At 35.8% G+C, this 26,151-nt stretch overlaps 1 protein-coding gene across 3 annotated transcripts; it reads left to right on the top strand.

Annotated features, from left to right (window-relative positions):
* The first annotated feature begins 2,282 nt into the window (after window positions 1-2,282).
* LOC145589517 (protein STRUBBELIG-RECEPTOR FAMILY 3-like) lies at window positions 2,283-17,950 on the top strand. 3 transcript variants are annotated; one of them, XM_081646117.1, is made up of 17 exons: window positions 2,283-2,668; window positions 3,074-3,278; window positions 4,130-4,259; window positions 4,354-4,425; window positions 4,788-4,853; window positions 4,926-4,997; window positions 5,089-5,160; window positions 5,238-5,309; window positions 5,391-5,456; window positions 5,576-5,641; window positions 6,186-6,691; window positions 6,820-7,244; window positions 7,959-8,230; window positions 9,385-9,523; window positions 15,311-15,447; window positions 15,535-15,691; window positions 17,336-17,950. In XM_081646117.1, the coding sequence occupies exons 2-17, from the start codon at window positions 3,158-3,160 to the stop codon at window positions 17,435-17,437; spliced, it is 2,475 nt and encodes an 824-aa protein (XP_081502243.1). In that variant the 5' UTR covers window positions 2,283-2,668; window positions 3,074-3,157; the 3' UTR covers window positions 17,438-17,950. The 3 variants fall into 3 exon arrangements, with proteins under 3 accessions (XP_081502243.1, XP_081502244.1, XP_081502245.1); XM_081646118.1 differs by lacking the exon at window positions 5,089-5,160; XM_081646119.1 differs by lacking the exons at window positions 2,283-2,668; window positions 3,074-3,278; window positions 4,130-4,259; window positions 4,354-4,425; window positions 4,788-4,853 and having other exon boundaries at window positions 5,072-5,160.
* Window positions 17,951-26,151: the final 8,201 nt, after the last annotated feature.

Below are 26,151 nucleotides of genomic sequence, written 5' to 3'. Positions count from 1 at the left end.
TCATCTTCCCCCTCCTCAACATAATCCTCAGATTGGGAATTACTCGAACCATGGTCATCTTCCTCCTCATTATATTTCTTAAATTTAGTATACTGCTTGGAAATTTTTGTTCTTACCATTTGATTTGCTATTATAGATAGCTACTTAAGAAGACCCTTGTCCCTTCACAGGTCTTTTAAAAGACCCTTGCCCCTTTACAGGTCCTTTACAAGACTTCAAAGTGACCTAATACCTAAAACAAATATTTCATATTCATATCAACCATTTGCAAGGTAAAATGCACACAAAAAAATCCTTACACAAAACTTAACCCCTTTTGCCAACTTAAATTCCGAACCACAGACTTTTTCTTCATAATTTTCTTCTACCTGCATTTTTAATAAAGTGGCAATAAATATTTTGAAACCATCAAAACCAACAAACATCAAAAGCCAAAACCACAGAACGCATATTTCCAAACAAATCATCACAAATTGACAAAGCCTAAAAATTTGATTACGAACTATATCTATTACATTCAATATATACATAGGCAAATTGTTAACAGCTAACTCCAGCGGTTAACAGCCAGCTCCAGTGGGGGGAAAATCCTAAACCCTTACAATCGATTTGGGAATGATACTTTCACGCTCACATTGTAAACCATAAAATCGATGCGAGGGAGTAAACAATTGGAGAAAGAACGACACTACATAAAACTGTAAAACCCTAATTTTACATTCTTACAATTGAGAAAAATAGATAACTTCAAACAATTGAAAAACCCTATAATCGTTGTAAAGGGAGTAAATTAAGGAATAAAACAAACTACAATCAATTGAAAAGGAGTAAATTGAGGAACAACACAAACTACAAACAATTGAAAAGCCCAAAAATTAAAATTGCCCAGTATCAAGTGCAATCACTGTCAAACCCAAATCAATTTCAGAAACTATAAATTCTACTTCAACCATTATCAAAATCCTAACAACACGTCGATTTAGGTTATACCAATTACGTTTTCATCATAAAACTTACTTGTTTGGAGGGTTGAGCTATCTTACATGTAGTGTTCTTTAGCTCCTCCACAACCACCACCACGACGGAATGTGGACAATGGTGTATAATTTAAGAACAACAAAGGGAGGGGAGAAGGAGGACGGTGAGCAAACACAGAAAGAAGAAGAAAATTCGACCACAGAGGAGAGAGAAAGAGAGAGGGAAGAACAAAATTCAAAATGAGGAGGAAGATAAAAAGATAACATCATATACGTAAAACGTACGAGATACATTTTACATACGAAAAGAAATACAACAGAAATACGTTAAAAAGCACAACGGTGACAGACAAAAGCAAAACGGATGCCCTGCTGGAATTCCACTAAACATCGCGAAAACTCTTTGCCCCTAGTTATGCATTTATAAATGCATAACTTTTCTCCCTTTAAAATGTCTCGTGTACGAGTATACTCCGTATATATATTTCTCTTTCCTTATAACCTCTTGCATTCTTTATTAATAAATTTTTCTTATAATTTTTTTAAAGATCACATTTTAATATAAGGAAAAAGATATATGCAACCCTTAGGGTTGCATATAAGAAGCTAAAAATGGAAATAATTGACAATAAATAAACATTTATTACACTAATTTACTTGTGAATCGTCGATAAATTCCTAACATAATACTTAAAAAAAAAGTATATTATTAACGGTAAATACAAGTTAATCTCCAAGATATTCAAAATTTGATCATCACATGACAATTTTGTAAATAAATCAACAACTTTTTCAATAAAAGCGGGTCCCACAGTGATGATGACCGGATAAACTTGTTGATTTATTTACTAAAGTGCCATGTGATAAACAAATTTTATTTATCGTATAGATTAATTGGAGGTTCTTCTATTATTAAATATTTATATACAACCCTTATTATCCTTAATATAATCGTTCAACAAACCAACTTATATAATTCTCTTGAAATTTCATGCGAAATTTAAGACGGAGTAGTCACTTCAAAAAAAAAAAAAAAAAAAAAAAAAAAAAAAAAAAAAGCATTATTTTCAGAGTTTTTATACGTCAAACTTTCAAAACGGAATTATATTTTATTTGTTTGTTTCTAAAAGGTGTCTATCCATTTCCTTAGCGTACACAGTTTACTCAACAAAACAAAGATAAAGATACTACAATTGGCACTCTGGTCTACTCAACTAGTCATTTTTTTAATTTTTACCCATAATCCAGTTCAACACCCAATAAAAAACCCAGAAATAATTACATTAAAAAATAAAAAGATACTCAATCAAAAAAAAAAAAAAAAAAAAAGATGTTGAAAAAAATGGTGCTTTGCTTTGGCAAATTTGATGCAGCAGAGCAGAGGAGAGTTTCAGAGCAGCTTCTCTTTCACTTTGTTTGTCTGTTTGTTGTTTCTCTCTCTAAATTCTCACCTTTCACTCTTTCTCTCTCTAACTTTCTAACCCTTTTACTTTCTTTCCAGCTCTTTTCAAGCTATCAATTAAGCTTTCTCTTTCATTCTGCCGTTTTTTCCCTCTCTTACTTTCTCTCTCTTCATTGATGCATTCATTTCATAGCTTTCAGCTATTATTTCAGTTAGACAGGGAAAACAACATACCAAAACATTCTCTGGGTAGTTGAGAATCTGCATTTTTATCACTGATTTTTACTTGGTATGTCCACTTGATTTGTTTTCTCTCTCTAGAAATTTTTTTATTTTTACTTTCTCTCTCTAGATTATCTTGCTTGTTGTTTGTTTTTCTGATTATTTTGTTGAATTTTTATAATGGTGGGTTTTTTTCCTTTTGAATTTTTGAATGTGGGGTTGGTTTATTTTGATTGTTTGTATATTATATGGTTTGATCTGTATTTTCTGTAACAATTTTTGGAGTGTGTCAATTTCAGAATATAAGAGAATTACTAAAATAATTTCTGGGGTTGATTAATTTGATAATTTATTGATAAATTTAGGTGTATTAATTTGATGCTTTATCAAGATAAAGTTAGAATTTAATTTGCTGGAATTATTACAGTTGAGGCAGTGTTTTTATGCTTATTGTGTTACCTTGAATTTACAGATTAAAAGTTGGTGCTGCATTTTAGTTAGATTTGTAGATTTGAGAGATTGAAGTGGGTTATCAAAGAGGTTGAGCATTGGATGAATGGGTTGGAAGATACGTATGATGAACTGCCCAGGTGTAAAGATCTGGGCTGAAGTTTGTTTTGTTTTCGTGTTCGTTTTTCTGCTGCATTTTGCAAATGGGTCAACAAATCCCACTGATGGTAAGTGTTATCCTCGCAATTTAGTTCATCTATCAATTTCGATGGTTTTGTTGGCGTTTTTCTGTGTTATGAAACCAAGTGCATTGAATTATTTGGAGTGTATGTTTGTTAATGCTGCTTATAGCATGGGATAGGTAGGTAGGTGGTCAATTTTAATTTGCATTAAAGGGGAACTAAAGTAGTATTCAATTTCGAAAATTCGAACTAAACCACAGTGCTTCTCTTGTACAAAGTAACATATTGTTCATGGTAATCATTATTGGTTGCCACAGGACTAATTCCCTAAGGTGTATATGTGTAATTGAATTTTATCAACTTTCCTAAGGAATTCACTCAACTTTTTTTTTTCTTTATTAATTTTCTTATACCACAATTGTTCATAAAATAGTTCGAAGTGGTCACAATTGTCCACAGAATAGCTTAAAAAGACCAGAAAGATTTTCTTCTAGATTTCCTAATGTATGTATGAGGTCCACAACAGCACTAATAAATATTGCCGTGAAAAATGACATTTGTGGATAATAAAGCTCTATGGCACTGGCTATTACCTCGGGGTTGAGGTGGTTACCTAGGCTAATTGAGTAAATTGCTCAGTTTGATATCTGTTCTTTGTCCTGTAAGCTTTCTACTAGCTAGTTTATTGAGGTGTAAATTGTGCTATGCATTGCAGTATTATGCTCATCAACAATCATAATTTCTACCAGTCTATATTGTCCTGATGTCTGCTTCTTTTTTTCTTTTTTTGATTTAATATTTGAATTCTAATGTCTATGCATTTGACTCTTTATTTTGAATGCTGAATGAATGTGCATGTGTCTAATTAAAAGTTACAATATGTTGTTTCAACATAGTTGCTGCAATTAACAGCTTATATGCTGCTTTGGGTTCTCCAAATCTCCCTGGATGGGTTGCTGCTGCGGGAGATCCATGTGGTGATGCTTGGCAAGGCGTCCAGTGTGATGCTTCAAACATAAATTCAATGTAAAAATAATTCTTCTTTGCTCCAAATATACATTGTATAAAGAATGTCACCTCCTCAGTTTTGGTAATTGTAGTCCGAATATGTTCTTTACAGAAGTCTTGTTGGAGCCGATTTGGGTGGTGAATTGGGTGACAGCATAGGATTATTCACATCTATTAAATCAATGTAAGAACTCTCTTTTTGTTGTATGGACATGTAACTTGATCCTGTTAAAGACTCCATGTTAGTTTCTAGGTGATTTTGAAAAAAAAATTCCAAGTCTTGGAGTAATTTTTGCCGAGCTTTCATTTCCACAAGTTGGCATAAAATAATCATCCTGTTTACCAAATACCAATAGTTATTTGTAGAATTTTCCAAATCTTTGTGAGCTTGGTCTTTGGTTTCTTATGCTTTCGTGATAAAATATGATGGTTGTCTCCTCAAATTTGAACTGCATACGTTCCAAATATTGCCATTTTGCTGTGTTGTGTTAAGTTATATCTTTCTTTTTGAGCTGGTCATGCCATGATAGCTACTTTCTTTTACAGTGATCTGAGCAACAATCATATTGGTGGAAGTGTTCCTTCCAGTTTGCCAGCTTCCTTGGTCACATTGTAAGTGCACATCAAAATATCTTAAATACGTACCGTGTGATGCAAAACAACTGATAGTCTTTACCTTGCCAGTTTACTTTCAAGTAATAATCTAACTGGAAGCATCCCGAGCACTATATCCGCTCTTCCTGCTCTTGCTACATTGTAAGCTCTTTTTATTACCCCTTTTTTTTGGGAATTTTATACTCTCCTGGAGGTATCTTTATCGATTTGCTTAGAATATTATGTTTTATAGGAAACTTAATGCCAACCATCTTACTGGAGAACTACCAGATGGCTTTCAGTCTCCTTCAGCTTTGACCAGCATGTAAATAATCTGATTCGACTAGCTTTTAATTCCACTCTTGCAATCATGATTGAGGATTGAAATGCTTTTTTCTACAGAGATTTGGGTCAAAATAGTTTGAGTGGAGAGCTGCCTCCTTCGATGGAGAATTTATCTTCTCTAATCAGCCTGTGAGTTCTCCCTCTCCTTTAAGCTCTAAATTCATTATTCATCTGCAATTTTATGTAGTGAAACCAGCTCTGGTTATGCAGGCACTTGCAAGACAATCAGCTGTCCGGGACACTTGGTGTTCTTCAGGATCTTCCCCTGCAAGATTTGTACTCTTCTATTTACTCTCTTTAAAACAAAATTTAACATGAATACTTCCTCTTCGTTTCAAATTTCTAATTTGCTTTGTTGATAGTTGACTCGATCATTTTTTTACCTCTTTGATTAGGGATATAGCAAACAACCAATTCTCTGGACCTATACCTGACAAGTTGTTGAGTATTCCCAGCTTCAAGTGAGAGCTCTATTGCTAGTATTTTCTATTTAGCAATTTTTTTTGTTGTATTTACAATTTTTTTTTTTTTTTTTTTTTTTTTTTTTTTTTTTTTCTATGTTGGCTATGTTGGTGTATCTTGCAAATGTTGTTGTAGCGTAACATGCTATGTAGTATACAGCTAAAGTCACCATTGAGCTTGAGTTCTGCTATCTTTTTTTGTAGTGAGATTGTTGCTCAAAAAATTGAAAGTCTATAGATGATAAGTTTTGAAAAACGTGAATCTTTCTTAGTGATGCCTCACTACTTTATAGAATTGTCGTCCCTTTTGTGATGAAGTACTGAAAAGACCACTCTATGTGAAATAGTGAATAGCATGTTAACTTCTTTTATTTAATTTTTCAGTCAATAATTAGCATTTCTCTTGTTCGGTCACTATTTATAGCAGATCGTGACTATTCTTGCAATGATATATTATGATAATCTATAACACAGCAAGTATTTTCCACTCATGTATACTAGGACTTTCTGGCCTAATCATGCTAGTGTTATACAATTTATGCAGGAGGGATGGGAATCTTTTTAACACCTCTGTCTCTCCAGCGTCATCACCAACAGCTTCCCCTGTGACGCCTTCACCTTTTTTTCCAGGGGCACCAACTCAGGCCCCACCTCGTTCAGGCACAACATCTTCCAGTTCTGGCACAACTTCCTCCAATTCTAGCACTTCTCCCGGCTCTGGCATTATTTCTTCCAACTCTAGCTCAACTTCTGGTTCTGGACAGAGGCCTGGAACTCGCACAGCTCCATCATCTACTCATGAGGATCCAAATACTGAAAAGAAAACACAGGCCTCAAAAACGAAAAGGATTGTTGGGATATCAATTGCTTCGGTGATTGGGTTTATTATTATGGTTTTGGCACTTTTGCTATGCTTACCATGGTGTTTTAGCAGAAGTAAAGACTATTTCCGAACTACAAAGAGACATGAAATCCGACCATATATGGGTCCAAGAGATTACCCTCCCAACAATCCCCCATCACGTCTTCCTTACAATCAGCCCGAGAAAGGTAAGCCTACATTTGTTGAGTGTTTCTATCTATCTATTATCTTAGAGAATGACATACTGCTCTAATTGAGTTGCTAGCTACAATGTTACATTACTCTTTATCAACGAATTCTGAAATTATGTGGTCAGCTCCAAAAGATGCTGTTGTGGAAATTAAAGATGAGCCGCGAGCAGAAGTTAGGACTACTGCTGCAATTGCAAAACAGCATAGTGAAGAGGGACTTTATTCTCAAAGATCTACAGTCCCGTTGAGGAAGCTTGACAGTGATATGAGCTTTAGTGACATTGATTTTATGATCAATCCCTCACCACCTCCGCCTCCTCCACCACCACCACCACCTCTTCCATTTTCCACTGAGAGAGTTATTGTGAAGCCCATCACGCCAACAGGATCTGTTGCTGCAAAGACTTCCTCTAGGCCTCTTCCCATGACATCAGTGAAACCTTTCACAATTGCTTCACTTCAGCAGTATACTAACAGCTTTTCGCAAGATAATCTCTTAGGAAATGGCATGCTAGGAACTGTATATCGGGCAGAGCTCCCTAATGGAAAGGTATGATTTTCTACTATGAGCTAAGTAGCGGTTATATTTTTTATGCTCTAGATTTTATCTTGGAAATTGGAAGTCTGAAGAAGGGCCTTTGATCTGATTTTCTGTTAAAAATGGTCATATTACTTAGTCTAGCTTTTGTTTTGAGTCTTAACTCTCTTTGTTATATATTGAGTGCATGACTTGGTGTGAATACTAGTTGTGAGTCTTGTGACAGATTATGATAGACTGTAGGTGGAGTAAGTTTCATACGTGATGTTGCATTGTAATGTAGAAAATCTGTTATATCATGTCAGTCCATCTATGATGATGGCTTACTCTTAAGAGAATCTTTGGTGATGGATTGAGCTAGTAAATGCAGCAAAACTAGTTGGCTATTTTATAGGTACATGCATGTGCTTGTATGTATTGTGGAGCTTGTGGAGGCTTATGGGAGGATTTACCATGTATGGCTGTGAGCAGCGGCAGAGCCACATTGAAGCAAGTGGGTTTAATTGAACCGACTTGGAGTAAAATCATTTTTCTGTGTAAACATATGTGTCAACACTTAAACAATCAACAAAGCGAACCTACTTAATAATATTTGAACCAACTTATCAATATATATCTGGCCTGCCACGGCTGTGAGATGGGTGGGAGGGTGGTGCTCAGTTAATCAGCTTGTCTAAATTTCTCAGACAAACATTTTTAACGTGGTATCTGCGGTTTGATATGCAGCTATTGGCAGTCAAGAAACTTGACAAGGGTGTCTCTAGTCGCCTGAAAGACCACGAATTTCTTGAGCTTGTAAATAACATTGATAGAATTCGACATGTAAATGTTGTGGAACTGGTGGGCTACTGTTCAGAGCACAGCCAACGGCTCTTGATTTACGAGTATTGTAGTAATGGGTCTCTACAGGATGCACTGCACTCAGATGATGAATACATGAAGAAGCTTTCTTGGAATATTCGCATGCAGATGGCACTCGGAGCTGCAAGAGCACTGGAGTAAGTAGATTTTTCTCTGCAATTGGCTATATATGGTCTCAAATATTTGGATTTATTGGTCATAATTATAATGCAGCATTTAGGCAAATACTCCCTTCTTCCCTTACGTTTTTTGCCGCATTTGCTTATTTTGCGGTCACCAAAAACATACCATTAATAATATCTTCAAAATATTTTGTGTACACCCGGTTTACAACAATATTAGAGTACATTGAACAAAATTGGGTAACTTTGGGGTATTCTCAAATCTGATATGATTTTAATATATAGGCCATGGGATAAAATTTATAGATGTAGTATACTTACCTTCACACACTAAGATTTGATTTTTACTACTTTAAAGAGAAAAATTAATACTTCGTATCAATAAACATTGGCAACTTTTTTTGAAATTGAGGTAACCTTTGATCACTTTATAATAACTTTATAACCAATATGCTATAATTATTGGATCTTGCTAACAAGCGTCCCGTGGCTTTTGATAACTAATTCATACTCCCTCCGTCCCACATTATATTTCCTATTTTTCTATTTTGGAGTCCCAAAATGTTGTTTCTGTTTATAATTTTTGATATTATGTAAAGACCATTGTACCCTTCATTTTTCTTTTTATTTTATTCATTGTACTTCCTAAATACCCTTGAATTTTCCACTTTCTCTCTCTAACTTTTGTCTATAATTGTACTTTGCACTTTTTAATGTACTTTATCCACTTTCTCCTCCTATTTCATAAATTACGTGAAAAAATACAAATAAGAATTATGAATAGGGACGGTGGTAGTATATTACTTAATATAGTATTAAGTTCGGAATGCATGACAAAATCACTAGTCAATCGGTGTAATTACTGTTAATTGTACTTTAATCTTTCCGCATTTAGTTCTCTTATCTAACGCCCTCAGCGCGCTCGTTAGCTTTTTCCATAATTATTTACCACAATATTTTCCCCGCTACAAGAAAAATATCTTTGATTATGTATCATTTTGCGGCTCTTAATTTACGTATTATTCACAAAATCATCACTTTGCTTTGGTGTGATAATTGAAGCTTTATTTTGTAGGGTTTTCCTTAGCCCTTCTTTTAGTATCCACTTTGGAGCATTCTCCATGTTTGGTTATGGATGATTATTCTTCTTCTTCTTATTATTAATCCAGGTACCTGCATGAGGTCTGTGAACCACCTGTTGTACACAGAAACTTCAAATCTGGAAACCTTCTTCTTGATGATGAACTGCAAGTGCGGGTCTCTGATTGTGGCTTGGCAACTTTGATAGCATCTGGTTCTGTTAGCCAGGTAAGAAAATACAGTGAAAATCATCTAAATTATTCATATGGGCATTTTGCTTTTGGTTATGTGATTAAGAATCCCTCCTCTATTGATGATGGTAAACTAGACCATGATATTCACATCCTTGTAAAAACCTTTCAAAGATGCTTGAGGACATTTTTCTGCTTCTTGCAGAACTTAGTCTATACTACCTCCGTTTCTTTTTTAGTTGAAAACGTTTTGACTTTAACACTATTCACACCTCTCTTTGACCGTGTTTTGTGATATAATGAAAAATAATCAAGTGGGGTCTTATTAGATTCGTCGTGGGATATATTTTCAAAATATCAACTTTTTATAATTTTTGCTTTTCGGTAGTTTAATATATTAACGATTGAAGTTGTGCATTGGCAAACGTGGCTAAAGAAATGTGTCAACTAAAAAGAAATGGAGGAAGTATAATTTTATGGATGGGCAACATGCTAGGAATTAGCATGGTTTCTCACAAGATTATAGCTCTAACTATGGCAGAAATTAGGGAAGAACAATGATGCTTATATTGATAATATGTGAATTACACTAATAGAAGGATAATTCCACTTTCGAGAGGTGGATTCTCTCCTAATATGAGCTTTCGAGAGGCTCACTCTCTCCAATAAAATAACCTCAACAATATTCAACATGATGATTATTCCTCCTAATGAGGTCTATTTATAGAAAAACTCTCATAACAAACTCTAACTTATTCTCCAAGCTACTACTAATAGGCTATGACTAACATACCCTTCCACTAATATGGATTCCTTGCATTACTTGCCGCCCAAACTTTCACCTTGTCTTCAAGGTGGATAAGTCGGCACTTGGCAATGATGAGCTGAGTCCAACTTCTTGTGACAATCGTAACTAAGCTCCTTCTTAAGTGAGGTGCTGAACTCGGTGGAGAATTTATCCTGTTCTAAAGCCTTGTAGCAGTCATCAGGTAGTACATTCTGAAATATATGCACAGGGACTAAGTAATGGGGGTCACAGAATTGATTTGTGGATATAAGCCTTGTGTTTTTAAAGCTGGATATTAGTCTTCCATCATATGTCTTACATGGGTTGGAGGGACACGGGGAAGGACTATCTTTTAAGATCTGTGTGGGTTGAAAAACTAAATGTGTGGAGTGGGATTGGTAAGTTGGACATAAGGAGTTAGAAATTTCACTAATGGGCCTTGTCCCATTTAAGAAAATTGGGCCCATTTCCTCCCTTTTCCCCTTTTCAGAAACCCATTTAATGGTTCGGTACCCACAAAGTCTTTCCTCAGCCATTATATCATAATTTTGGCAATTGACAAAATTACCCTTATTAGCATATTTCATTTCTGACTTCCTCTCCAAGCCAACAAGACCCCAAGCTTCTCTCAAACTCCATTGTTACGGGAATATTCTGTAGCAAGTTACACGGTGCCTCGCCACCCAAAAAATCACCTTCACTAGCACGCTCGCCAAGACCACCACCGGACCCGGTCCCTTCGGCACCACCACGCTCGAACATTCCTTCAGGCGGCTTCCCTGCGAGACTATTACATCCATCATCGTTGGCGACACCTCTTTGACCACTGCTTTCCTGGCCAACAGATGTTCCGGTGGTAAAATCATCTCCACCGGTAAACTCGATGTTACCACTGCCACCAGATCTGCCATCGTCGCTACAACCACTCACTGTGAATCTCGGCCCTGATTTGAGCTCTTCTTCGACCGAAAGCCAAATATCCCACCACCACTACAGTTTCCGACACAACCTTCTGGACCACCACCCGAACCACAGCATCCGGTGCCACCTCTCTCAAACATTCCACCATACAAACCACCAACAAAACCGCCAGTCTTAGTTCTCGACCCACTACTCTCAAAATTACCGCTAACACCACCTGAGACATGCACACCACCAGTTTTCCTGTACGATCACCTCGGCCTCCACCGGTAAATCTACCTGCAAAATCACTACGTCTTCCACCGGCAACTCCACCAAATTTCTCCACCATCGCGCCACCGAAGAAGCTGCTAATGACGGAACAAGAGTACTGTTCAGATCTGGAAATCTCCGGAAATACTTTCTCCTCCACCATCTTTTCCTCTTGTGATGCAATTTCTTCCTCACCACATGACAACTCGAAGGTGGCTGACTCACTGACGTGATGTTCTTCTTCCTCGAAGTCTTCTTGAATTACACCTATCCCTGATCTAATTCGAGAAATTGCATCCTCAAAAATCTTCTCTATGTTCTGGCACAATCGATCTGTAATTTCATGTATTTTTGCCTCAAATTCAGGCTGTGAGAACATGTCAGAGAACTCACTGTTCACCGGCACCTTCACCTGACTTCCGGCAAGGTCACCGAGGACCGTACTGCTCTGATGCCATTTGCTAGGAATTAGCATGGTTTCTGACAAGATTACAGCTCTAATTATGGCAGAAATTAGGGAAGAACAATGATGATTATATTGATAATATGTGAATTACACTAATAGAAGGATAATTCCACTTTCGAGAGGTGGATTCTCTCTTAATATGAGCTTTCGAGAGGCTAACTCTCTCTCCCAATAAAATAACCTCAACAATATTCAACATGATGTTTATTCCTCCTAATGAGGCCTATTTATAGAAAAACTCTCATAACAAACTCTAACTTATTCCCCAAGCTACTACTAATAGGCTATGACTAACATACCCTTCCTCTAATATGGATTCCTTGCACAATATTGTTAGAATCTTTGTTTTTGTTAACTTCCATAAGAAATTGCAATGTTGTATGCACAATCCTTTCAAAAACTCCCTTTGCCACCTTGAATTTTTGTAAATTTAGGAAGCCAACTTCTTTTACATCAAATTTGAACTAACCGTCATCTATGTGGTGTAACCAAATTTTAATTTTTCCAAGTTAAGTTTCATGGCTCTTATCTATTGAGAATAAGACTGTATGTAGAAAGTGCTGAATATAGTATGAGTTGTTAATCGTCCCATTTGATAATGTTATAAAAGAAGGATTCTTGTGGCTGATGGCAATTGGTTTTGTAAGAACCTTGTTATGAATATTTTTTTCTTGGGAAATTTCTATGTGGTGTAACCAAATTTTAATTTCCCAAGTTAAGTTTAATGGCTCTTATCTATTGTCCATGAGAATAAGACTGTATGTAGAAAGTGCTGAATATAGTTTGAGTGGTTAATTGTCCCATTTGATAATGTTATCTTGATATCTTAATCATTTATACAAGTTGGATTCTTGTGGTCGATGGCAATTGGTTTTGTAAGAACCTCATTATGAATGTTTTTTTTCTTGGGAAATTATTGAGGATTTGATGTTGGCTTTGGAAAACATAACTTTGGGGTGCACTTGGCCAGTTCCTGCAGTTTATATTTAATTTCTTGTGCAAATGGACATATTAGTTCCGTTTTTGGGGTATGGAAGAGCTAATCTCTATTGCCTGTGTGCACACTATGAAACAAAAGGAAAGAGACTGAAATTCTGGAGCTAGTATATTAAGAATTGAAGATTTCCAACCACCAAAACAATCTCTAATGAATACTATTTAGGAAAGAACCCATCTATGAAGGGATGTGACCCTTCAGAACTGTCAGATCATAGAATAAAGTCTTTCATGTCCATGTTTCTATTGAATTTACTCTTGAAGTGGATTCTAAAATGTTTGTTAGTCTTCAAAAATCATAAATTATCACTAGAAGTTAGCTATTCATAGCTATGTAACCGTCATAAAGAAGAAAGAAGAGAGTTTATTTGGATAGGGAGGCGGCACAGGCGATGGTGTCGAGTAGTGGTGGTCATTTGTATCTGGTTCTCCAGTTTCTCCCCTCTGCAGCTGTTCGTCTCTAGGCTCAGCCATGCTATTCATAGTCAAAGAACTTGACCATGGACCATAATGTGCATATGTGCATGGACACATATGCCCTTTTTTTCATCTTTGCATCCCTTTGTGTTCACTATTCATAGTCAAAGAACTTGACCATGGACCATAATGGAAATTCTTCAACATTGTCTACTGGACCTGGACTCTCATACGCCCTTGTTTCTGCTCCTTTCTCCAACATAGAAAGCTTTCACTTCCATAGACACTCCTCTGTAGCTGCCCACACCATGCTTTATAAATTGTTATCACAACCGGCCAACCGGGGGGGTGTGTAAGTGAGTGGGTAGCGGAAATCTAGTTCATTTTCTTTCCTGCTTCACCTTATTTTTTGGAAAATTTGTTAGAAAAACCTTTTAAAGCAACTTATTTGTTAGGAAAAACCTTATAAAAAATTTTTGGCAATTGAAAACCTTATTGTAAATTGTTTTGTTGAAGACAAGCAATAACCTCTAATTCACTTAAGTAATCTCTAATTTCTCTAATTTTTTCTAATTACCCTACAGGCTATAACTTTCACTTAACTATTTAATAATTAAATTTAAAAAAAAAAAAAAAAACAATCAAAAACCACCACCAGCCAGCCAGCCACCTCCTCCCTTTCCCTCTCCCGTGGCAGCAGACCCCCTTCCCCTTCCGAGCTGCTGCTCCTTCACCGGCCGGCCCCTCTCCCTTTCCCCCTCATTCCTGCTCTAACCAGTAACCACCCACCCCCAATTCAAAATTACAAACCCAGAATTTTAAAACAATCAAATCCAAAAATAACTGAAGCGAGGTGTTACGGCAGAAGGAGATCACATTCCAAATAATAAAGGCGGCAACAACGGCGGAAAGAGAAAGCGATGCAAGGAGTATTTTTAATTTCAGTGAGGGTAAAAAGGAAACTCAATTTCAGTGAGGGTAAAAAGGAAACTCCAAAACCAATTATAATCAGAAAGATTAGAATAAAAATGGAAGTTCTTGGGATTGAAATTATGAAATGTAATAATGTGTAGTTGCATCTAAAGAGGAAGAACAGGAGATGATAATCATCACTATTACAGCTTTTCTCTCTCTTTAATTTTCCTAGTTTTTGGCGTTTTTGGGTGTTATTTTTGTTCCTGGGTACTTTGTTTTCTGGAAAACTGCTAGTGGTTTTCAGTAGGACTGTCGGTGTTAGGGTTCAGAGACGCGTGGGTGGTCGCGGCGAGGGTAAAGGGGAAAGGGAGTGAGGTCAGCTAGGCGGTGGAGGTTGGCCACCGAGGGTGGGAGGGTTCTAGGTGGCGGCTCGGATGGAGGAGAGGGGCTGCTGCCACGAGAAGGGATGGCTGGCTAGTGGTGGCTGGTGGGGGGGGGGGTGGTTTTTGTTTTTTTTTTTTTTTAAAAAAAAAATTTATAAATTAATTAATTATTAAATAGTTAAGTGTGAGTTATGGGTAATTAGAAGAAATAATGGGAAATTAGAGGTTAATTGAGTGAATTAGTGGTCTTGGTTGTCTTCAACAAAAAAAAATTTACAATCTAGTTTCAAGTTGCCAAAACTTTTTTTTCAGGTTTTTCTGACAAAAAGTTGGTTTAAATGGTTTTTTTTAACAAATTTTCCTTTTTTTTCCTCTAATTTGTATTTTGTTTTCTCTCTTTGACTTGTGTGGGGAATTTTCCCATCAAGTAGCCAATCTTCTCTTTATTACTCCACATGATATTTAGAGAGGAGTATATTTTTTATCCTCTTTATCTTAAACTTTATAAAGATGCACTAGGTTGTTATTTATTGAATAAGCACTGGTAAAACTTTGGTTTTTAAAATATAGAAGTCTTTGTAAGAAGACACATCGTTTATTTTCATTGGCTTTTAAGAAAGAACTTCTACAGTATAAAATATGGAATTTACTTTGGTCTTGTACTCGACTGTTTTTCTTTACTTTCAGTTGTCAGGACACTTGTTATCAGCCTATGGTTATGGTGCTCCAGAATTCGAGTCAGGAATATATACTTCCCAAAGTGATGTTTACAGCTTTGGAGTGGTTATGTTAGAACTATTGACAGGTCGAATGTCTTATGACAGGTAAGAGAAGCCATTGCTCAAAAACATAGTTTTCACATAGCTCTTTTTTTGTAAAAATATAGTGTTTAATGAAAAAATCATCTCCAGGACACGGGTTCGTGGGGAACAATTTTTGGTGAGGTGGGCAGTTCCTCAGCTACATGATATTGATGCTTTGCAGAGAATGGTTGATCCTTCTCTGAATAGGCAGTATCCAGCTAAATCCTTATCGCACTTTGCTGACATTATTTCACGTTGTGTTCAGGTGACTAAGATTCCTTGGCCTTGCTCATAATTTCAAGTTGTTAGCTCTTTTTTTTTTTTTTTTTATGCAAGTCAGGATAAGCATTCTTTTTACGTATCATATGCTGATATGTGTAAAGCAAGTTGTTAGAATCTGCCCGTTGAATTTCGAAAAAAAGTGTTTGCGAGCATTTACAATTCAAATATTTATATATTGACTGCACATACAAATATACGGCATACACCATGATCAGTTTTAGCTATTTCATGTTCCATATAACCCTCGCACCCCCTTCCCCCCCCCCCCCCCCCCCCCCCCAACAAAAAAAAAAAAAAAAAAAAAAAAAAAAAAAAAAAAAAAAACAATACTCACTCTCACACACACAAAAGGAAGAAAATTTAATTAACAGACATCTTAGTGTAAGGTTATAGCCTCGTTTTCTGTTTTACTTCGTACATAATATATCAATTGAAAGAATATGTTTGTAAATTTAGTGTTGAGATTCAATTCAATTTAATGATTATTAGTCAATTGTAATGTTGAAGGTCTTTGCATTGATAAAAAAATCTCAATGTTGTGCATGTTTGAGTAATGTTTTTTCACATTCAAAGATAGATCAATGAACTTCCAGTTTATAGGCTACTTATCAACAATTTAGTTTTAGGATGGAACATTTGTTATTAGGTTTCTTTCCCTTGTCAACAAACTGGTATAATAGCTAGGATCAGTTGGGCTGTTTGCACCGTTTAATAGATGTCATCTTTAGTTGTAGGGCTAAACTCTGTATGGTTTGGGTTCCTTGTCTATCCACTTCCGTTCAAGGCACAATCAAGGGGAGATTGTTAGCTGCAAGTGAGATTATTACCTGTCCCACAATGAAAGGATGAAGCAAATAACTTCCATTTATGACCAAGCGGGGCTACTCCTCCCACTGCCAATTGATTAATTGTTTTAAAATGAAACTTCCCTTGGGCTTAGTTAAGTGCTTCTGTCTTTTGTCGGGATCTTGATGATAACAAAAATTTCAGGTTGCTAGATTTTTATTTTTGATCCCAGGAAAGAGTTTTAATCAATCCTAATGATAACTAAAGATTACTTTCTAAACAATAAATTTGGGGTATAAGGCACACAACTTTATAATATAACAATCGTAGTAATATATGAATCTGTATGAAAAATAATTGGAGGTTGTCCTCAGATTCTCACTTGGTCCACCATTAAATGAGCATTAGTGGTATGATCTTACTAGGGTGTTGGTATGCAGCCATTCTCAATGAAGCCAGACACTGATTGTATGCCTAGGAGTCCTAGCTCTGCAGACATTTGTGGACATCTGAGCATGAGTGTTTTTTCTATTTAGAAAATTGGGAAATAGTGACAGGGCATCAAGCTGTGGAAGATAATGTATTTCTATGTGATTGAGAGTTGTTAAGAGGATTTTAAAGAGAAAAATTACTACTAGTATAGTGTAAAAAAATAAAGTTTCAGTTGATTGAAGTCAGATAAGACTATTATGAATATCTAAAATTGGACCTTTTCAAAGGTCCAATTTAGCTCAAATTAATATTGGTGTAGCTGTGCTGCGTGCTTCTTGATTTGATATTATGTTATTGGCTCAATATCTACTTCTTGCAATTTGACAAGTATGAGGTGGTAATTTTGCAGACTCAACCAGAGTTTAGGCCGCTGATGTCTGAAGTCGTGCAAGATCTTCAGCACATGTTACAAAGAGGTTCACCCAGCAAGAGTCTGAACAATGAAGACTAAGCCTACAAGTGACGCCTAGAGAAACTTTGATTATGATGGGAAATGTGCTAAGTTTTGATGTCTAATTGGAGGACATGCAAATTTTGGAATTGATTTAACTGCAGGATTTCAAGCCAACTGCAACATTAGAAGTACAGATAGTTATCATGAAAACTGCAACTGTACATTCCCCATTAGATGCTGCTCTATTTATTCGATGCAGTTGACTACCTATTGTGACCCCTGCTGCTATGGTATGCCTTCTTCACATCAATAAATTGCCATATATCCGATGATCAACAAGTTGGCGATCCGAGCAATGCAGTGATCTCATTGTTTAAGATTTGACTGGGTAAAAAGTGTACTTAGCCCAATTTGAATGTCATAAGAATTTGTCCATATTGTATTTTTGTTACTATAGTTTTATAACATACCTTGTTCTTATGTTGCAGATTCATTTGATCCCATTCTTTGAATTTTTGAGTGACATTTGTTGTAAGCATCTATTTGGTGTATAATCGATCTTAGCTACTACTTGAGTTATTTCTATCATAAATAATTATCTATTGTGATTTGCCATATCTGCTTCTTCATATTTCTCTTTACTCATCCCTAAAATCTATATTGTAATTAAGAACCCTTAAGGGCTCGGGCTTTTCAATAATCATATCATTTAGTAATTTTTTTTTATTGCGACAATGTAATATTATATCTAGATGTAGGATGGAATTCCCCCTCCGGCCCTCCCCTTGAAATCTGTTGAAAAAATTTCCTATGAAGGTAATGCTTATCAAAAGATTTGAACTCAAAAAGCAATAAGAAATGATTTTAGATGTCTTATCATCTCAATTACGGATTAATTCTCTTATACTCATTAAGACTTAGGATTATGAAGGTAATGCTTATCAAAAGGTTTGAACTCAAGAGCACTAAGAAATATATGGCAATTATGACCATTAGACAAGAAATATATGGCCATGGGTACACTTGGGTACACAATTGAGGATTGACATGAATTATGGGTTGCTACCTATTTTTAGGTTATTGATTGAAGGTGATTGACATGAATTACTTAAACTAAGGGGACGTTGTGTCGTTGTGGTGTCCTTTGAAAAGGTCTTAATACTCCTCTTGGCTTATGCTGCAATGAGTCCTCAGCACATAGCTCCTATGTGCAAAGTTTGTATATAGGAGGGCAATGAGGTAAATTCTGCTGGCTGAGTCAGGTAAATCAAAGTTTTGTTTTTTTTTTTTTTTTACTTGATGACATGTCATTGACGCCGTTCCAATTTGAAATGTAACGGAGTCGTTTTTTTGGAGTGAAATGAAAAGGCAATTCATTGTTTTTGAGGTAAAAATTTTTGGTTCCCTTCTCTGCTTCTCTCTCTCCATTTGAGTCATTCCAAGCTTCTCTCCTTTCGTCTTCATTCCTCGTCCTTTCAAGCTTTTCTCCTTCCAGTTGTTCCTGATTCGTAGGCTGACGCTAGTCGTGATTCGTCATTGTCGGTCGTTCACCGTTCTTGATTCGTTATTCGTTGACTTTGAAGGTAAGGTTTTAATTCTTTATTTTTATTGTGTTTTGTGATGAATTGTATGGAATTATGGATTGATGTTGCGATGTTGATGTGTTATTTTTTTTTCTTGAATTTTGGTAATTTGTTAAAAAAAAAGGGGAATTTAGGGTTTGTTTGTGGCAAATAGATAACTTAATAATTGAATTAGGGTACTCTAGTATGGAATTATGGGTGTTTCTGCGATTATGATTTGTTGTGTTGCTTAATTTTTGGTCAATTTTGCTAAATGGTTTAAAATTGGGAAATTAGGGTTTGTTTGTGTGCGCAATTGAATTAGGTATGTTGGTTATTTTAGTTTGTTGTTTGAAGGTCGTGATTTTAGGGGTTAATGTTGTTGGGTTAAATTATAAAAAAAGAAAAAAGGAAAACAGTTAAATGTGGTACTTTGGTAGACTTGAATTTGCTGAGTTGTAGTAGCAAATTGCTGGTTTGTAGAACAATACTTTGGTAAGGAAAACAATTTGTTGGTTTGTAGTAAAGTACTTTGGTACTTTGGTTGAATTGAATTTGCTGAGTTGTTGTATAATGTTTGGATAGTAGGTTAGGAGTAATTGTAGAATTCAGCAGAAATATTTGTATAGTAGACCTGCAGTAATAGGATTGAGCAGTGAAATGATTAATTGGTGGTTGATTTGTGATTTGTTAATTTGTGATTAATTGGTTGTTGATTTGTGATTTGTGATTAATAGGATTGAGCAGTGAAATAATAGGTTGTTGATGTAATACCTCGTATTTTTATACGTATTTTAATTAAAATAAGTATTTTGAGAAGTATTTAATTAAATTGAATTATTTTATTTAAAGTATTTTAATTATTTATTTTAAATAAGTTTGGAAATATTTATAAAAGGAAAGTTTATTTAACTAATTAATTTAATTAAGTTGGGGTTTAATTTAAGGAAAGTTTATTTTAGTTTAGTTTTATTAGGGAGGGGATTAGGAAAATTAAAAGAGGAAAGTTTAAGGAGAAGGGTTTCTAGAGAAGGGGTATAAATATTCAACACATGAGGCAAATCAAACTTTGCCCAGAGTGGAGAAAACCCAAAGTAAACTTCTCTCCCTTTTCTCTTTATTTTTCTTTCTTTTTTCTTTCTCTTTTTCCCTTCCCCTTTTTTCGGCTCCCCCTTTACCACCACCGGCCGACCACCAGCAGCGGTGGCCGCCAGCCGCTGGCAGCAGCTTGGTGGCTATCGGCTGCCTCTTCATTCGAAAAAAAAAAAAATTAAAACTTTATTTTTTTTAAAAAAAAACCAATTTAATCCTAGATCTAATTGTTAATTATGAGTTTTGGGATTTGATTTTTGATGTTTGATTATGAGTATTATGTTAATTAATTTTCAGATTATGTTTTTAATTAAAAAGCCCCAATTTTTGAAACCCTAGGTTCTTGATTTATAAATTATTGAAGGATTATGATATATAATGGTGTAAACCTTTGATTAAAGTGTTTTAAGGCTAAATTACAACAAGTTTTCATTTTATAGTGCTGGAATTTTTGGTAGAACATTAAAAATCAAGTTTCTTTAAGGAATTTTAATTACCCATTAATTGGGATTAAAGTATGATGTTTTAAATATAATTTCAGCTTATTTTAATTAAATTATGAGGGGTTTTATAATAGTATATATCGCTGGAAATTTGTGTAGAGAGGATTTTAATACTCTTCTATGATTTTAAATTGTAGGAGACTTTGAAGTGAGTGATTTTTATTAATTGTGGAGATATTAAGATCGTATTCAAGGTACGTTCGTGTACTTAGCATAATTTTATTAATGTAGTAGCATGCTAAATGTGTTTAATTGATTACAAGTAGTATCATGCTAGATTTGGAATGAAAATTATGATTTGAAAGTTATTGGTAAATTAAATTATGAAGCATGATTTATTTGTGATGGATTATTGGATGGAAAATTATAGTTTGGATTATAGTTTATGAACCACATATTTATTTGTGGCATGTTAGAGAGCATGTTTAATTAAACTAAATGTTTAATTTGGTTTAAGATATTGAAAAGGAATTTTATTATAGTTCATATAATTTTTATTGATGCTTTAAGCATGAGGAATGAGCTATTTAAGTGTCTTTGTACACGAGGAGTAAATTATATTTTTGGTGCCTTAGTGCACTTAAGGTGTTTTCAACACCGAGGGATAGGATTTGTGGCGCTTTATGCGTTTAAGGTGTCATTGGCACCGAGGTAGAATTAAAAAGGGTTCAACATTAAATATTATGTGGTCATTAATTATTCAAGAATTAAATTGGTACATTTGATTGTTCGAATGATTATTGTTGATTGAATGATTATGGTTGAGAGTCATCACCAAGTTTAATAATATGTAAATAACGTAAAGTGAAAGAGATTACGCACTAAAACTCTTGGAACGTATATACCTTGAGTATGAACATATGGGGGGAGTTATGGGGTTTTATATTTTACCATAACTTTTACTAGAGTACAGGACGTTGTACATTCCTTTTATTATTATTATGCGCAGGAATTCCGCCACTTACGAGTGATTTTTGATGCTGGCACGGTTAGCTCCCGTGTCAGTAACCTCAATTTATTTGGGGGAGGTTAGGGGGAAACCCGTTCGATGCGTAGTCAACATTAAATAAATTATGTAGTGTCTAGTGAGAACTTTTATTGATTGTTGTATGCTTGAAAAAAACAGGTGCAACGAGGTAAGTTATGTATTTATAGGGAATTGTATGCTAGTGTGTTAATTACGCTTATGTACTCAGCTTTGTTGATTGTGTGTTTTGTGTGTTTGTTGGCCTTTTCTTTATCTTGGCCCTATGGTGACCCATTTTTAATGGAGAGTAGTGGAAATAGGTAGAGATAAGCTTTTCAGGTGATGAAACATATTCATGAATGTGCATGAGTGAAGAGCGAATCATGTTAGTTTCTATAAGTATATGTAGTATTTATTGCTTTAATTATTTATGACATTATTATTATGCATGACTAACGCAAAGGTTTTGAGTTCAGTTTGGTTTTAATAAGGGCCTATAATGGTTCCAAGTTGTAGATTGATCTAATTTTACTTCGTTTGACTTTGGTTTGACTTTATTTTCGTTGATTAACTTTTCAATGTGGACTTGGTTTGAATTGTTTTGAAATTAGTCTTCCACTGTGTGTCTTTGATAGTTGCCTTAGCCGTTTTCACGGTGACGGTAATGTCTTAGATATTCCTATTTAAAGTTTTAAACAGGGCAAAACAGGTATTTTAAAAGAAAAGAATTTCTAGGGTGTTACAGTTGATTTGTGATTTGATAATTAGTGGTTTGTGAAGTGTTAGTTTACATTTATTTTCAATTGCACCACAGAGTAATGCAGAAGAGGAGTTCTGTAGTGGTGGTGTGAAGAGGGATGTGTTGAATAATGTGGGTAAAAGCAAAGGGAAGAAGAAATTCAAACCTGATCCAGTGTTTGAGCAAGAGGAGTTGGAGGATTCTACGCAGGAGAGTGGTAATCCTTCTTATGGTTTTGCTGAAGAGTTTTCAGAGTATGAGGCAAGTGATGATGGTGAAAAGGAGGAGGAGTCAGATTGTGAGGAAGAAGATGATGGTGCTGAGGAATCAGAAGGGTGGAAGGAACTGTGTTTGAAGTTGATGCATGATCGGATTAATTATGGAAAGAGGAAGGGAGGTAAACAAGGGAGAACTAAAGCTAAAAAGGCTAAGGTAATTGTTTGGAATGGTAGTTAGTTGTGATTAACTACTGTACTAATTATTGATTAAATGATTTACATGGTTTGTACTCACCAGGTTGAGGTTAAGAAGACCCAAGGTGAAAAGGTTAAGGAGAGAGGAGTTGTTGTGAAGACCTAGTCTAGAACAACGCATAAGGTAAATTTATCATTTTTGTTGTTTATGTATTTGATGATAAGTTATTATAATTCATTTAATAGCTCGCCTGTGGTTATAATGTTTGATAATCAAAAAATAAATACACCTAAATTAGGTATGCTGAGTTGCATGTGTGTGCTATGATTTGGGAAATTTCTGATCTACATATGTAGGACTAAATTGGACTTATGTGCTGTAAATACGATGTTTTGGTAGTGGAAAGATGAATGATGATTGAATGGAATGCTGAAGAATAGGGTGAAAGTTTAGAATTGTAATTTAGAGGTGACCTGTGTTTAGGAGATGTGTAATTTTGTTTTCTTTGGTATTGTTTTGTGTAGGCACCAAACTTGAATGGTTTGAAGGCGTTTAGTAATTTGGTTAATAAGTTTGATGATGGAAGGAAAAAGTTGGTTGAAGATATGGGGTTTAGAGGGCTGCTAAGTACACCACTGTCTTATCTTCCCAGCAACTTTGCTTACTGGATTCTGTCAAGGGTTGAAGCAGATAGGTCCATGGTTTTTGGTGATGGGTATGTGCTACCGTTGATTGCTGTCCAGATGGAGTATGTCCTTGGTATATCAAGGGGGTTGAAGGCAGTGCCATCATCAATACCAGAAGATGACGAGGAGAAGCAAGCTGAGTCAAGAAGAATAGAGTCATTGTTTGCAAAGGGTGATAGAACTAATTTGGCAAATGCAGCTACTACATTGGTTCATTCTGATTCAAATGGAAAAGTGTTGCCTCTATCTACGGAGAGGGAGAAGACTGACTTCAAGATAGGGTTTTTAGTTGTTGCTTTGGGGTACTTATTGTGTGCAACAACAAACACAACTAATATGGCAGTAGCTTTTGCTCCAGCTCTATTGGTGTATAATGATGCTGCCAACTATGACTGGTGCACATTGGTGCATAAGTGGATGCGTACTGCAGCAAGGAGGTTCCAAAAGAAATTTATGGAGAAGGGCTATGTTGCGGGATCTGGTGGCTGTATTCTGTTTGCTTTGGTAAGTGCTTGTCATAAGTATGTCTTGTTGTAATTTTTGGAGGCTTGTTTGAATATGTTTGTGATGCGTATTCTTGTATTTTTTGCAGATCTTTTATCTTGATCATCTTAATCGTGTGCCTATGTCATGGGGGTTGACACCGAGGTTGAAGGCATGGTCTCAGGAAGAAATTAACAAAGTTGTTTTCGATGACAAATATGATACGGGTGACTATGGGCGTACTCCGGTAAGTTTATTTGACATATTGAGGGGGGTTAAATGTGTGTTTGTTTAATAGTTGCTTGTTCTAATTATTTTGTGTATATTCTTTAGTCGTTGAATATCGCTTATGGAGAGGAGCATCCATTGGGTCCTCGTGACTTTTCCAAAACTTGTGTTTCAAAAAGTGCTGTTTCAGATAATGTTTTATCAGAAGTGCCTGTTTCAAGGTCTAAACCTGTTGTGGATGTTGAAGGAATTATGGATAAGGTAGTAACTTTATGTGTTAAAGTTAAGGAATTAGTTCATGTGTATATTTGTCAAGGTTATGTTATTTCAATATTGTTGGTTGTAGGTGTTGGAGAAGGTGATAAAGGGCGGATCCAAAAATTATTTATAGACCGGGCCAAAACTATAAAGAATTTCAAATAATAAAGCCACACAAAAAAAAAAAAAAAATGTGCAAGCAAGGAGAATTGAACCCTTGACCTTCCAAATCTATGCAATAAGTAACTAACCAACTAAGCCTACTATAAAACTTGAATATTTGTACAAGTTTTTTTTTTTATTTTTTATTTTTATTTTTTATTTTTATTTATATAATATAAAAATCTGGGCATTGGGGGGGCCAAGGCCCGGGTAGGCCCCCCCCCTTGGATCCGCCTATGAAGGTGATAGATGGGGTTTCTCCGCAGTTGAGTTGTCAACCTGCAGTGGATGTGGAAGGAATTATGGAAAAGGTAGTAACCTATTATGTTTTATGTTTCTCATGAATTGCGTAAATTTGTGTTTCTTTGTCAAGGGTTATTGCATTTATTTCAATATTGTTGGTTGTAGGTGGTGGAGAAGGTGATGGATCGGCTGAATCAACATTTGAGTTCTCAATCTGTAGTAGATGTGGAAGGAATTACGGGAAAGGTAGTAATCATGTGCTTTAGTTTTCTCATGAATTGTTTATAACTTGTGTTTTCTTGTTTATGGTTACGTGATTTATTTCAATGTTGGTGGTTGTAGGTGGTGGGTGATGTAATGCATCGCCTTACTCCGCAGTTGATGTCTGCTATGGACACGAAAGTGTCTTGTCTCTTTAAAGGGGTGACTGATTTATTGTCACAGGGCATCGCTTCGGTGAAGAGAAATAGAGAACTGGCTAGGACTTCTCAGCAGAATGTGGGTGTGTCTGTTGCAACTGTAAGTGAGTGTCAGAATAAGGGTTGTAGCTTGTCTGGTAAAACCCTCGAAGAGGCGGCTGTGTTGAATGCAGTGGATGGGTTGCAGGGAGGTGTAGTTGATGATGATTTAGGTAAGAAACCCTCGTTGGAGATAGTTGCATATACTGGAGGTATGGATGGAAGTGGTGAACTAGAGGGTTTGGTAGGTTTGGGGTCTGACAAAGAGGAGGTAGATGTGAATGTTGTGGAAGATTTTGGTGTGGTGGATGATGACATGGTTTAAAAAGTTAGTTTGAGTGGTGATGATTGGGATGAAGAGGACAATGAAGGGGTTAAGGGTCTTGTGGTGGGGTTGTTAGGTACTAGGGGCACGACCGTGTACGTCGATAGGGAGACAAATGAGTATTCTTCTAAAGGTGAACGAGAGGCATATGGAGATGGGGCTGGTACTGTAGAGAAGCGGGTTGTTAAACCTACTGAAGCTGCTTGCTCCAATTGTACACAAAGGCTTTTGACAGCAGACGGCATACTATGTTTGAGAGTCGTATGCTCAAGTATGTGGGTCGGTGGAAGGAGCTTAATGTCCCTTTGTGGTACCGTTCTTACTTAGTAGTTATGAATTTTATGAATATAAATATGTGCTGTCACCATTTGCGTGAGACGTGAAATAACTGTATTTGGTTTATTGTGCAGTCCTGGTCTCGTTTTAATATCTTGTGGTGACAACACAGCAAATCAAATGGATTGTTTTACCGTTGTTCACCCTAGAGCCAGGGTTGGAGATCAGTATGTAAGGATGGCTAGTAAGCTGTACATAAATCTTTGGGCAACCACGGAGTTTGAGAACCGCAGCAAGCGTATATGTTGGATCTGAGCTTCGCTGTGAGTAATGTTTTTCCACGTACATAATTGGTATCTTGGTATGAACTTGTGT

This window comes from Chenopodium album, chromosome 17 (genome assembly GCF_948465745.1).
Source record: "Chenopodium album chromosome 17, dcCheAlbu1.1, whole genome shotgun sequence".
Lineage (NCBI taxonomy): Eukaryota > Viridiplantae > Streptophyta > Magnoliopsida > Caryophyllales > Amaranthaceae > Chenopodium > Chenopodium album.
Note: the sequence above shows the minus strand (reverse complement) of the source record. Positions and strands in the feature narration are given on the sequence as shown.

Bases quoted from the DNA above. Each gene is read 5' to 3' on its own strand.
- LOC145589517 (XM_081646117.1), top strand. From the start codon at position 3,158: ATGGGTTGGAAGATACGTATGATGAACTGCCCAGGTGTAAAGATCTGG. The intron at 4,854-4,925 runs GTAAGTGCACAT...TTACCTTGCCAG, and splicing joins CCAGCTTCCTTGGTCACATT to TTTACTTTCAAGTAATAATC. The intron at 5,310-5,390 runs GTGAGTTCTCCC...CTGGTTATGCAG, and splicing joins TTATCTTCTCTAATCAGCCT to GCACTTGCAAGACAATCAGC.